At 31.5% G+C, this 14,635-nt stretch overlaps 1 protein-coding gene across 5 annotated transcripts in view; it reads left to right on the forward strand.

Moving 5' to 3' along the window:
* Positions 1-14,635, forward strand: part of LOC108687079 (dual 3',5'-cyclic-AMP and -GMP phosphodiesterase 11) — a 332,230-nt gene that overhangs the window by 156,538 nt on the left and 161,057 nt on the right. The window contains exon 1 of one of the 5 annotated variants that reach the window (XM_018192681.1): positions 3,174-3,545. The exons of the other annotated variants lie outside the window; for them this stretch is intronic. Within the exon in view, the coding sequence (XP_018048170.1) occupies positions 3,506-3,545 (40 nt within the window). The 5' untranslated portion in view covers positions 3,174-3,505. Of the gene's footprint in view, positions 1-3,173; positions 3,546-14,635 lie in introns of those variants that run through there. 5 annotated transcript variants of the gene reach the window in all.

Here is a 14,635-nt window from a genome sequence, read left to right on the forward strand (position 1 = left end):
CTAATTTTTCCTGATTATTTTAATGAAATGTTTAAAATGTATTTGAATGAGTTTTAATTGAATATTAACAGTTGAATATGAACATAACTCTACATAAAGAGCTACTAATTTTTGCTAATTATGATATGAAATTGATAGCAGTTCGGAAAACTGTTATCTAACAGTTTGTGTTTCATGATAAATGTATATCAAAGCTAAAAATATTATTATAAAAAGGAAAATGTTAGTATACAACGTTATTGTACAATGCATTTGTAAAAATATCAACATCTTATATTAACATATGTAATTCTAAAATTGATATTAACAAAAGAAATGATAAGACAGTTTTCGCGTTTAGTACTTTGTTGTGACGCTCCTGAGTACGCCAAAACAGTATGATTCGTTAATTTTAAATGTTTATAATTTAAAAGTTATTATAGCCTTAACATTTTAGTGTTAGAATTTTCGATTCAAAATGATCTCAGGAATCTCCCCTTAAATGTTGTTTGGATCTTTATACTCTGTGTCTATACATATATGTGTACACATATTTAGTATAAAATACTTTTATATAGTATAAAATATTTTTTTCTTAAATGTCTTGTTTTCAATGTCTTGTTTCACTGATCCAGAATTTTTTAGTCATGCAGTATAATGCAATTAAGAGTTAAGATCCTAATAATAATTGGTTTTAATGAAAAACCGATTTTTATAATAACAAATAAATTTTTCCGCAATTTTATCATAGACATAATTCGACAAAATGATAAAATAAATCATGTTGTTTCCTTGTATGTCCCAAAATTATATTTCGCAGATATTTTAATTTATGATTCATGGAATCAGCAAGTGAAAACTAAATTAAAAAAGAAGGACAAAATTCAACTTTTGTGCTCTCTAAATCACCTAAAATGCGTACACTTCTTTCAATTGTTTTATCGTTACTCCAGCTGCGTCAGAAAAGTAATTAATTTGTTTCGACATGTAGAGTGAGAAAAAACGATATGATTTTTTATGGCTTATCTAATATTCTTTAAATCGGCGTAAATTCTATAAAAAAGTTAAAATATCGCGTAATCATAAAACTCATTTTTCGACATTTTAAATAAATGTGTCATCTCTGTTGTCCCTTTTTCGAGTATAACAAATGAATGAGATTTGATATGCAAGATGAGTAAAAAGTTCCGGATCGATAAAATATTTCGAAAATTAAGCATTTCTGAAAGAAATGTTTCCTACAAAAGTTGTAGAGTTTTAAATGATGTATTCACTGATCTGATCAATCTGATCTTGAAGAGTTACCAAAATTGAGTCAAGGTCGCATCGATTTTTTAAAATGACGCACTCTATTTTTTATTCCAGAATCTAATAGCTGGTATCAAGATATTTTCAAAATATTACAATGAATTATTTTTGATGAAGTACTTTTTGAGTTATGAGATTTAAAAGTTACAGTCCCACTGGTATTAGAATTAACATACGTAAAAATGAATTTTTAGTATAATATTATAATATTTAGTATAATATATAATATTTTTAGTAGTAGTAAAGATGAAAATAAGAGGAATAATTGGCGGCGCCACTCTAGGTCAGACTGATGAGATCAATGAATAGAACACTTAAAACTCTACAACTTTTGTAGGAACATTTCTTTCGGAAATGCTTAGTTTTCGAGAAATTTCATTGGTTCGTACTTTTTATTCACCTTATATATAACGAGATCTGGTTTGTTATACGGCTGCTTCTTTAATTCTGTCTGTTTTTCTGATTTTTGTTCTTTGCGTTCTTTTCTCTTTCTGTCTGGTGACGTGTGCACGAATACGCATAGTCGTACATGCTCATATATAGTTATCGCGCGAATGTGCGATGCAAGCATATCATATGTAATGAAGCGAAATAAAGAGGATATTTATCTTTCTGGACTCTCTCTTTCTCTCTTCTTTTCTCTCTCTCTCGCAAGCGCGCGTATGAGTGAGTTACAAATATTATGAATGTAATTTTCGTTAGTATTGTATTACATACGACAGTTCGCATTTCTCTGAGATAAGTTCGCGACATCATCTGATCTTTTTGATTTTGGTTAATGTTTCCCGATAATTTAATTAGTTCCAGAAATAGAAACGTACAGATTGACATAAATTTTATTTCTCTCTCTTTTCATCTCTCTCTCCCTCTCTTCCTCTCCCTTCCCTCCTCCCTCTCTCCTCTTTTCCCTCCTTCTCTTTTCCCTTCTTTTCTCGTTTGGAGCGTTGTACATCGTGCTGGATCACACCACAACTTTACTGAATACAAGTTGATTTTTAACAGTCACAACTAAACTCGCGTGCAATGTGCTACGCGCGTCTTCGAAAGGCATTGCGCGAATGTCTTGCAACCGAGAACGGCGGATTTATGCTATCATAACATACAAAAGAAATCGCATTTTCTGGTATAACTGCACCGGGAAAAAAAACATATGTTTGCTCGCCAACAGATCGATAGAATAATAAATGTTCGATTTTTTTGGCACAATATCAGAAGATAGTTGAGATTTAACGCATGTAAAAATGCATAATGTCGGTGTAATGTGCGGTACAAGGTATCGGTACGTATGTCGACAATCTCAACTCTCGCGGGATGCTGAATTCTGATCGCGTTGAATCAACACAGTAACCGTGAAATTATATGGTTGCAAGTTTCGCGACGATTATATCTTTCCTTCAATCCACGCGTCTTCCATGTGATTACAAAAAAATTTATTTGGCCTGTAACGAATTGCGAAGTTACTTCCTATAGTTTTTTCATATCAGTCAAATAGCGTAAGGACTTTAGCGTAAAGAAATCGTGAAACATGAGTTGTAGTAGGTCATCGTACAATCTTTTGGCCAATCTACAGCTACGGCTTATGTTCCACGACACAGTTATCACACGACACGGTTATCTTTGTGTTTAGGCTCTAACTTGCACCGAGAGATCGAAGCAGCTGCGAGCGATTTCCGTAGCAGTGCGGAGCGAATGAACTTGCCAGAATTTGAATTAGCTGATGAAAATTGTTCCTCCGGGAACCTCGAGTTCAATTCATCATACGCTCCAGCCTATAATTTGCACTTTCCTCCTCCGAAAAAGAGATTGTATATGGAAGATATATTATTGTGCGAACGAATTTATTCATCGTACGAATTCCGCCGGAAGTAACGACGACTTCCCTGCTAACGATGGTGACGATAATGTGGTAATAGTGGAGAGCGCATGGTACTATTACAATCGAGTGCAGTCGAGTTTCATTGTGCTTAAGTACGCACGTACTGACCCAGAGGAAGCGAAAGGAGAGAAGGAAGGAGAGGATGTCGATTCGCCGCCGGGCGATCGTAACCGCATCATGCGGTGAGATACAACGTCCTGTTTTCAGTTAACGGCCAATAACTCTTTGAAAGTTTCGCCTTATCGACGATGGACTGGAATGGTTAATTGGATCATGCAAAGCAACGAGAGATCGTGCTTTGTGTGTGTTGTTTCCTCATTGGAGTAGTTCCGCGGCGCGACTATGCAGTTGAAGAAAACGATGCTTAACATATTTGATCAATGTAAGTTTCGTGTGAACGCGCGCACTCTTTACTGTTGCAGTTATTACTAATAATAATAATAATAATAATAATAATATTTTCCCTCGTTTAGCTAAAGAGCGCGTCGTTCTGTCGACGTTCTAAAGACGTTCTTAAACATCTCGAAGTTATAAATATACGTGTGATGAACGTTTAGTGGTTAAAGATGTGCATTTTACATCCATTTATATGCGTAATACGAATGAGATGATACATGATGTGCGGCAACGTGATTTCCTTCTCGTAATAGCATGCCTACTCTCCCCCCCCCTCGCCCCTCCATTAAAGGCCTCCAGAACATAATAACGTAATAACTGTAAGACACAGATCGGATTAAATTATGTGACATCACAGAAAACCCTGCGACTTCGCCGCGACAGATGTATATCGCATAACTCCGTATCGTTGTTATTAGGAGAAATTGCGAATGCTCGAATAATTCGTGCTATAGATTTTCAAACTAGAAATATTAAATTTGTCAGGGTGAAAATACCTGGCATATTGAACAAAATTGTATTAATTTGAAATAAGGATATATTTAATATTTGATGGTAACATCAAATTAAATGCTTGTAAATTAATTGCTTATCAATTTAATTCGCGATTACTAGAGTAATTTTAATTGCGTTTATAGTTTGGAAAAATTCGGTGCGCAGTTCTAAAAAGACTACAATATGGTATATGTGCAAGTATATATATTGTATATTAGTAATTCAAGATTGAATTATTTAAAGCAATGAAGATCCAGTTTCGACCATAGGCATTTTTCTAGTATTGATTGTGTTTTTCACATATGCGATCTAAAATAAATACTTAATATTGCTCATGTATATTTAATAATTAGATTATTTGGGTAATAAAAGATTATTTTGGTATCAAAGATAACAAAACAAATATTTATATTTCGAAACCAAATGATTGCATGCATTTTAATGAAAATGACACAACTTTTAATTAAAATATAATGACAATCTCTTATTAATGTGTGAGCTAAATTCAGTTCTGTCGTAATATACGAATACCTAAAATTTAACAGCGCTGTCAATTTCAATTATATATATTGTATATTGTATTACATGTTACTGTTATATATACCTATATATTAGACTGACAAGGAAGACAAATTTTTTTTTAATCGGCCTCTCAACTCAAGAGCTTTCATGTCAAAAGAACACCTTTTTATTAAATTTTTATTAAAAAATATGAAGATTTAAAGATCGTTAGTGAACGATTCTTAAATCAAAGTTTCGATTTTCCTTACATGATTAATTTGATGCAAAAATGGCTTAATATCTGGATTTGAAATGTATGTTTTTTTTGGTCGCTGAACACGATAATAATTCATTTAGCTCTACGATATATGTCTTAAGAAATACAGTCGATTAATTTGAAAAAAAAAATGACGAAATTTCAAGTTCAAAATTGATTTTAACAAAGTTCTAAGCGTTCAATTGGTCATTACTTCCTTCAAATTATAGCTCACCCAGAATAAGATCTAGTTGGAATTTTTCCGGGACCTCCTACATAGCCTTTAAAAGTTATATTTAACTGGATTATAAATCGTTCTTATAGAATAGAAAAAATTTTTTTACGAGTTCTAAAGTATATCACTTTGATTTTGACATCCTCAAATCAAATGCCTCAATTTGACAATAAAAACTCTTTATTGGAAAATGAAATGAATACATAATGAATACATAATACAAAAAAATATAGTGTGCGTGCGTTGCGTGCGCGCGCGCGCAGAAAATAAATTCTTGTGACATATAATGCCTACAGTTGCGCGCGCGCAGTATATGTCACAAGAATTTATTTTCATCTTCAAAACTAATTTTGAGGATTCATATTCAAGGAACCATTTTATTAAAATATCAATGAAAAGTCTAATAATGTTCCTTTCAGTCTATTCTATGCAATTTTTTATTTACAAGAAATATATAGAACTCAATCATGTCCTTTTCATAGCAATGCTGTGAACGATAATCAGAAATTCTATTTAATTCTATCAATACTCCGTTAATTATACGTAACCTACTTTTTTCTAATTACAATAACTGGATGCTATATACTTGAATATTATTTTGTAATACTTATTAAACTCTAACCGTTATCATACTAATAAATATTCTAGTTGTATGTTAAAATATTTTACCATAATAACTAGAAATTTTGTTTATTTCCATCAAAATATAATGCTTAATCAAATCTTGTTAATTAAATTTCGTATCCTATTATTAATTAAATCATGATTAATTTTTCCGAATCATGATTGCATTCATACTCATGCATGCACTCACACGAGACGAGGTTTATTCCAGCTAATTTAGGAATTTAAATTATAATAAATTTGAATTTTTTTGATTATTTTAAATTAACTTTCATTCTTTAATCCAAATTACATCAATAAAATTATAAAAATTAATATAAAATCTTTTTATTACACACAGAATAATTGTGAAAATGCGTTATGTTTATGATACATGGGATTTGTTGTGCGTCGCTTTATAGTTTGCTGAATCAATTTTTTTTGCCATGCTCTACAATAATACTATACATTATATATGCGCGTTCATATATTATACGATTGTTGACCGATCGAAAATAACATTTGATTTTGTCACTGTAAACCATAGATTTTAACTGTATACCTAGACACCTAGGAAAAAGTTGGAATGGATTCCAATTGGAATTATTTCGTTATCCTTAGAAAACACAATGTAAATCAGAGAATAATTGAATAATTTCGATCGGTATAATTATTTGCATTAGCAGACCCTCTTAATGACTTTAACATATGTTATCATGACTTCCAACAAGTTTTAGTCATCGCTCGTTATTCGTTAAAAATCATTATTAAAGAATGAAAAATGATGTCAATTGATATCTCTTTTCTACTATATAAAACAGGAATTTTCTACTTTAAAACGTATTTGACGAAAATTTTCTGCTTTAATGATTTTCCATGCAAAGCAACTTTCATTCTATCACCCCCCTCCCCTCCCTACTAAGGGGCGCATTAATTTTAACTTTTTTTTTTAATTTAAACTTTGAATAAAAATTCTGAAAAAATTCTATAAGTTTAATTAGATCGAAATGAACATTTTTTGTGTCGGATACTATTTGTTTAAAGCAATAGTTTTTGAAATAAAAAATGTCAAAGTTTGAAAACTACATTTATGATTCTTTTTTCTCAGAAACTAGTCATCCAATCAGTATCAATAAAAAACAAAAATATTCGGTCAATCTTAAATTATAACAAGAATTTTATTTTATTTTAATTTGTACAATGTTATTGACAGTGAAAACTTTATTATATAAAGGCCGCGGATGCGCCTTCATTATCGTTTCGCATGAATGAGATATATCTCATTGTAATATTCCATTGTAATATTCCAAATAGATTGCGCAATGTAGTTTGCAACATTGTTATATTATACTTTTGGATTGGCATCCTCAAAAATTTGATTAATAATCTTAATTCTTCTGTGTGCCATAATCACCAATCTTAACCGATTTCCTAAATCTTATACCTTATGCATTTGAGCAAAAGTTCCAGTCGGATAAATCGTTTAAGATTCATTTAAGCTTCGAACATTAGCTTAATTTCTGAATAAATAAATGACATATTAGAACTGAAATAATTTACATTACATATTCCATTCACAAAATTATTAATTTTGACATTTATGTCAATATAAATTAATGCTAGAGAATGATTTGAAGGAACTTACTTTTTGATTTCTTCAAGAAAACTCTCACATGAGGCTGATTTAGCTTTATTTTTCTACATATTAGAGTCTTTTTTCAAGCTGAAGTTCGTTTTCGAACTTAAATAAAAAGAAATATCGTACTTAACTTTGTAATCTGTAAAGAGGAGGCAATAGATTTCTGCTATGTACCTATGTTTTATTTATTTAAAAATTTAAAATTCAACATGTTTTTTTTTAATTATTCACATAAATATTATTTAGAATAAAATCTTAATAAAATTATATTTATTTGACGTTTATACTCAAAATGAAAGAATCTGGCAAAAAACGCTGGGGTCGGCTTTGTGAACCGAGTCATTATAAGCGTTAAAGTTGGAGACTTTAGAAGTTAATATATCTGTCAATCCGACTCAATATAGCGCTATGTATATGTTCTGTTTTATATAAATTCACTGCTTTAAAAACAAAAATCCATGGCTTTAAACACACAAATTCTTTGCATTAGCAATGAATTTGTGTTTTTAAAGACCAATTTCACCAATGTCGATCAAGCTTAATCTTTTTAGCGTCAACCATAGATTAACTTTGGTCTTAATTAATAGGCCGGTATTAATAATCGATGAAAATATTTCAAGACTGTCTTAAGTAATGCCTTAACTATGCCATTAACTATGCAACCCTTTGATTGATTCGTGATTTCTTAAGATCATGCTTAAGACGGTCTTGAATATAAGATCTGACTATGAATACCGGCCTATGAATTCCGATCACAGTCTCAGGGTGCGGTCCTATGGTGCGGAATTAGCGGAATGCTCGTGATTGGTCGTAGCTGATTTCGCCATTTTCTATTGCGCAAATTTATTTCTTTTGCAGATTCCGCCATATGTGCGTGCAATGCCTGCATATGTGCGTGTACATGTACTATATATGTATATTTATAAATACTAACCTCGTTAAGCTGGTTTAATGGAGAAAACTGTCTTCTACAAGTGCATGATTAATCAACATGCTGAGGCGTATTCGTATTCTCACCTGGGCGTTATGTCATCCTTATTTAACATTCAGTTTAACATTTGTTTATCATTCATTAAATAACAAGAATAGCACTCGGATAGAATCTAAAATCTCTAAATCTCTCCTCTCTCGAATGTAAATCAAAATCAAAATAATAAGTCAGGATAATATTCCTATATGTATGTGTGATTTCCGATCCACAGGAGTTTAGTTTTCTATGTCTCATGGAGTGGAATTTGCAGATAGGCAATCAATAACAAACACCGATGTATCTAATGAAAGTGATCTACAGGAAGGCTCTTGTGATTAGTCAGTGCTGCAATTGTGCATTCCAGAAATTCCGTTCCATGGGACATAGGAAAACATATTTTAGCGGAACGGAATCGGCTGAATGAAGTCACGATCAATCACGAGCATTCTTCTAATTGCGCACCATGCATGGGACCGCATCTTTAGGGTACGTTCCCAAGGGATGTGGAACTGCGTTCGTGATTAGTCATGGTTTCATTCTATCGTTTTCTGTTGCGCAAATTTATTGGCCACAGACTCTTGCATAACGCATAATGTATAGCGCATAAGGGAATCAACCAACCAAATTTTTCTTTTTCATGGAATAGGAGAAAAAGAATGGCCGCAGCACAGACTTTCGCATAACGCACAATGCATAGTGCATAAGGAAATCAACCAATCGAAATCTTTTTTAGGGAATGGAAGGAAAGGAAAGATTCTGATTAGTTAATTCGCTTATGCACGTGTTATACGTCATGCAAAAGTCTTTGCTGTGACTTTATTTCTTTGGCAGATTCCGTCGATGCTTGTACGTACGCGCACTGGTAGAAATGGTGTTCTCAGAAAGCAGAATTTTATTTCGTGTCGATAATACGAAGTAAAATCCTGTTTTCTGATTGGTTGCAGTGCGTCGTACGACGCACGTCAGATCCAATGTGAATTCAGCAATTGATCTGAAGGAATTTATTTTCTTATGTTCCATTGAGCGAAACTTGCGAATGCGGAATCAATGCGAACTATTCCGGTAGATCTAAACTAAATAAAACAGAAGAATGAAAATTTTACTGCACTGTCTGTAGTGTATGCCTGCATCGCAATATTTCATCAATGTGATCAACTTCTAACCTGAACAGTCATCAATTTCAATGACTATCACGGTTTATGAGGCAGAGGGACACTTTTTTTTTGTCAAATTTTTACTTATTTTTATACGAAAACATATCGATGTGATAGTTTCTCGTCGGGATCTCGATATTATTTGATCTAGATATTTATTGTAATTATGCGAAAATACATCGACTAAAAATATTTTTATCAATATTTATTTTTATCAATATTATGATTTAACTGGAAAACCCAATATTATATATAATATAGTTTTAGCCACAATGGCACTTATTTAATTCCTCCACGATCACATGACCGTAAGAATAATAACAATAACGTCAATAACTTCAACTTATAATCTCTGCAGAGTGTAGAATGTGCAAAATGTACAGAATCGCAGCGCTGGGAACGCTCACATTCCATGTGTGATCCCTTCTTAAAAAGTTCGATAGAATCAGATAGGAAAAAAATCTGATGAATCGTATTTTTGGTTCGTAAATTTCAGATTACTTATCTGAAATATCTGATAGATTTTCTATATTTCTATATTTCTCTATCCTTTTTGTCATATAGCTTATATATCGTTTTTAATCAATTTCTGGTCATGTTTTATCATAATTAATAGTATTGTATTGTTTTAATCATAATTTCATATCATTTTTAAACAAGCTTTTTATAATAATTAAAATACAGTTATTATTTTCTATTATTCTTTTGTAGAATTCATTTATATTTTCACATGCAATTTATTAATTACAATTATGCATCGGAAAAAATTTACAATTTTTGAAAACACATATTGGAATTGACGGGATTCGAACCTAAAATCTACGAGATGATAATCTAGCACTCTAACGTTGAGGTATAATCGCTTGTTTGGATACTTTAGCATGTGATAGATTGCTGTAGAGACAATTGTAATTATAGAGACATTTCTGGATTAAGTTACATAGATTCTTATAAACATTGTATCACGTTTATTATATACCTTAAATGTCGTTTTTAATCTTTTAGATTATTTGTCTGATATAAATTTTCTATATTTCTCTATCATTTTCATGATATAGCTTAATTATCGTTTTTAAACAATTTTTATCTGATTATGTTTTATGAAAAAATTAATAATTAATAAATTAATAATTAATAATTAATAACGTCCTATCGTGTTTTTGAATTGTAAATTTCAGATTACTTATCTAAAATATTTGATAGTTTCTATACTTCTGTATCATTTTTATCAGCTCAGATATCGTTTTCAATCAATTTTTATCTGACCATGTTCTATCAAAATTAATAATATTCTTTCGTGTTTTTGCTTTGCAAATTTTAGAATTTGAAATTTAATCTTAAATTTTAGAATCTGAAATTTACGATTAAAAATATGATAGAATATTTTTAATTTTGATAAAACACACTAAAATAATTGATTAAAACCGACATTTAAGTTGAATAATAAAAACGATACAGAAATAAAGAAAATATGTCACGTACTTTAAACGAGTTATCTGAAATTTACGATTCAGAAACATGATAGCATATTATTAATTTTAATACAGATAGACCAGATAGAAATAGATTCAAAATGATATCTAAGCTATATGATGAAAACGATATAATATTTATAAGAAATTATATAATTTAATTAAAGAATATCCCTATATGTCAGAGTAAGATAGATTTTATGAAAAATTTATCGTATTCTATAGTTGACAACATAATATGACATTTAGGTTATTAAATAATTAATTACTCAATTGAATAATTTTTTTATAACATCTACTTATTTAAACATATAGGGACATTTTCGGATTAAATTGTATAGATTTGCATAAATCATTCTGTCACTTATTTTATATTGAATAATGTGACAAAGAAGCTTGTGTATACAATTACTTATTTTATTATTTAAATAAAGATGTAAAACGATATATTAACTGTTTTATTATATATATTGAAACCTGCAAAATAATTGTTCAATAATCTGAAGAATGTCATATTATATTGCCAACAATAGGATACAATAATTTTTCTATAACATCTATCTTATTCAAACAAATAAGGATATTTTTGGATTAAATTGTATAAGTTTATATAAACATCTTTTCGTTTATTTCTTATTAAATTAGATAATGCAGTGATCTAAGTGACACATTATATTGCTAATGATAATTTTTCTATAATATCTATTTTATTCAAACATAGGGGCGTATTAAGATTAAATTGTATTGGTTCATATAAACATTATTTCTTATTAAATTATAATAAATAATGTGATAAGATCATATAGAGAAGCTTCCGATAAGTATTCTATCGTTTATTTAATATAAGATATAAAATGATAGAAATTTATAACTTTTCCATGTCGTGATTTTAATGTCCAAAAGATTCTGATAAAAATTATAGGATTCCTATCAGATTTCTATAAATTTCTACCATTTTTTATCAAATTTTTTAAGCAGGGATATGACCATGCATTGCTGGTACCACATTTGCCTTTTGCATCAAAAATTCCAAAAAGACATTACTCCGTAGCTGTGACAACGACATTTCTTAATTTTTTCTTAATAAAGGTTTCAGATTCATATTTTGTAATGCAATATCTCCGCTCATAGAGCACGTAGAGAAAAAATAAAAATACTTTCACTATATATCCCGAGCGATTGCAATCGATTGAGTACACTTAGAATTTGATCAGTTTAACCTTTATTGAGATCCGATAATCTCGATCTGGCGCAACTCGCTTGTCAGTAGCCACGGTAATGTCGCTGCGCGTCGAGACACTACCAGTATCTCCAGATTCTATTAGGTGTACAACTTTGCTTCCGCCTTTTTCCTATAGATGGCTTTAGCGGTAAGTGGTGGTCGAAATAAATAAATCATAGACGTCATACAATAAACTTGGGCATCTGTCAACATAACCCCATAGAAATATTAATCGATTTGTGTCTGCATCATAAAGTTATTCTCGATTGAAAATGTCAGTTTACGAGCCAAATTCTCGTCATTTGCGGGAGGTTTTAATTTTTTGCTTCAATATGAAGAAATCTGCGGCTGAGGCTCATCGAATGCTCTCAAATACTTATGGTGAGGCCGCTATTAGTGAAAGAACGTGTCGTGAGTGGTTTCAACGCTTCAAGAACGGTGATTTTGACGTCCAAGGTCATGCTCTGTATTTGGTGGGACCAGCTCGGCGTAGTGTATTATGAACTATTAAAACCGACTGAAACAATTACAGGCGATCGGTATCGAACGCAAATGATGCGTTTGAGCCGAGCATTGAAAGACAAACGGCCGCAATACAACGAGAGACACGATAAAGTGATTTTGCAGCATGACAATGCTCGACCCCATGTTGCGAAAGTGGTCAAGACATACTTGGAAACGTTGAAATGGGAAGTCCTACCCCACTCGCCGTATTCTCCAGACGTTGCTCCCTCTGACTATCACTTGTTTCGATCAATGGCACACGGCCTGGCTGACCAGCACTTCCGGTCTTATGAAGAAGTAAAAAATTGGATCGATTCATAGATAGCCTCAAAAGATGACCAGTTTTTTCGACGCGGGATTCGTACGCTACCCGAAAGATGGGAGAAAGTAGTGGCCAGCGATGGACAATACTTTGAATCATAAATGTATAACCAGTTTTTTACAATAAAGCCTCGAATTTCGGAAAAAAAACGTTTCGGAAGCAAAGTTGTACACCTAATAATTTGAAAAATCTCTCCTTGTATTTATGTAAGCTCTCCCGCAGTTGCACTTCGCCCTCTTCCCGGTCACTTGAATTAAGGTCCATGACCGAAAGCCAGGGCATACGGACGTACAGACACGTCTGGCGTTAAAGTGCGCCCTCCCGGCACACTAACCCAGTTTGGGCCCTTTTAAATTTAAAAGGTACGTTTCGTGTATCCGTTTAGCGGAGCACAAGTTGAGGTTTCCACTTCGTCCTTCATTCGACCCCCCCCCCCTCCCGGTTCATTAGGAGCCACAGGACGAAACGAAGTGCTTCCCGATTTGCCTCGGTCCTTCCCTGCGGCTCCCTTACGATCCGGAGCCTGTACACGATCAAATTGATCTAATAATTCGGTTCCTGAACATAATTGCGTTCACCCCCTCAACTCCATGTGGAGCTTGGACATAACACCTTCATGTAAAAGATTTAAACGCACTACTTACATCGCCAATTCCTATTAATCCGTTTTTTCTTTATATTTTTTTATAGAGATACATAAATTAATTTTATAAAATTATATAAAAAATTGCATCGTTCCCGAATTTATGAATAGTAATGTAATAATTTATGAATAGATTTTAATTATATATTTCTATGGAAATTATTTGTATTTTATAAATATTCTTACAGGTATTTAAAAAATTGTTTATGTAATCTTAAATATGTGAATGTTATATGAAAAAATAGTAAGGAAGACCGGAGTCAATTGAATATAGGGGTAAGTAGAATAATCGAGACTACATTAAAAACAAAACACACGAGACACGTGTCTGAGCACGCAGTAGTAACTTTCGCTAAATCTGCCATAACCTCTTGTTGCGAATACATCTATGATAGAAATTATGCCACAATTTTAAAAAATCATACGAAGTAAATGTTTTTATTCTTAAAGTTTTTGTTTTACAAAAACTCGTATATGATTGTCTAAGATATTTGATTTCTACTTAGATAGTAGTTAATAAAGTCCAACAAACTTTTTTTTATATGTCTTTGTTATTGTATATTGTTAATGTTTTTAAAAATGAATGGATGAGGATAGTAGACTAACCACAGCATGGAACTCATAGTGACTCATTTAGTGACGACTCTTATAGTACTTACAAAATTTTATTTCTTTAAAGAGATTTTCCTCAATAGTAAATGTTATAAGTTTAGTTCCCTCATATCCAATCTCGAAAAATAGGCTTATTTGTGTTTTTGCACGAAATGAACAAATTTTGCAAAAAGAAGTATTGTTTTGCCCTGTGAAGCGAATGTTTGTGTTTAAAATATATTTTTATAAAAGATTTATTAATATGTAGATGTAACTTAAAAGATGTAACTTAAAATACATTAATCTTTATTTTAATAATGTTAATCGAATTACTTCGAGGCTAGTTAAATCAGATGGAATGCATTAGAAAAATGCATTTTTTTTCATATTAGTTAGTCTCTCCTTATTATTAAAATATTATTAAGTAGTCAAAAGTATGTAGTAACTGGTGTACAACTTTGCTTCCGCC

Source organism: Atta colombica, unplaced genomic scaffold, assembly GCF_001594045.1.
Source record: "Atta colombica isolate Treedump-2 unplaced genomic scaffold, Acol1.0 scaffold2, whole genome shotgun sequence".
Taxonomy (NCBI): domain Eukaryota; kingdom Metazoa; phylum Arthropoda; class Insecta; order Hymenoptera; family Formicidae; genus Atta; species Atta colombica.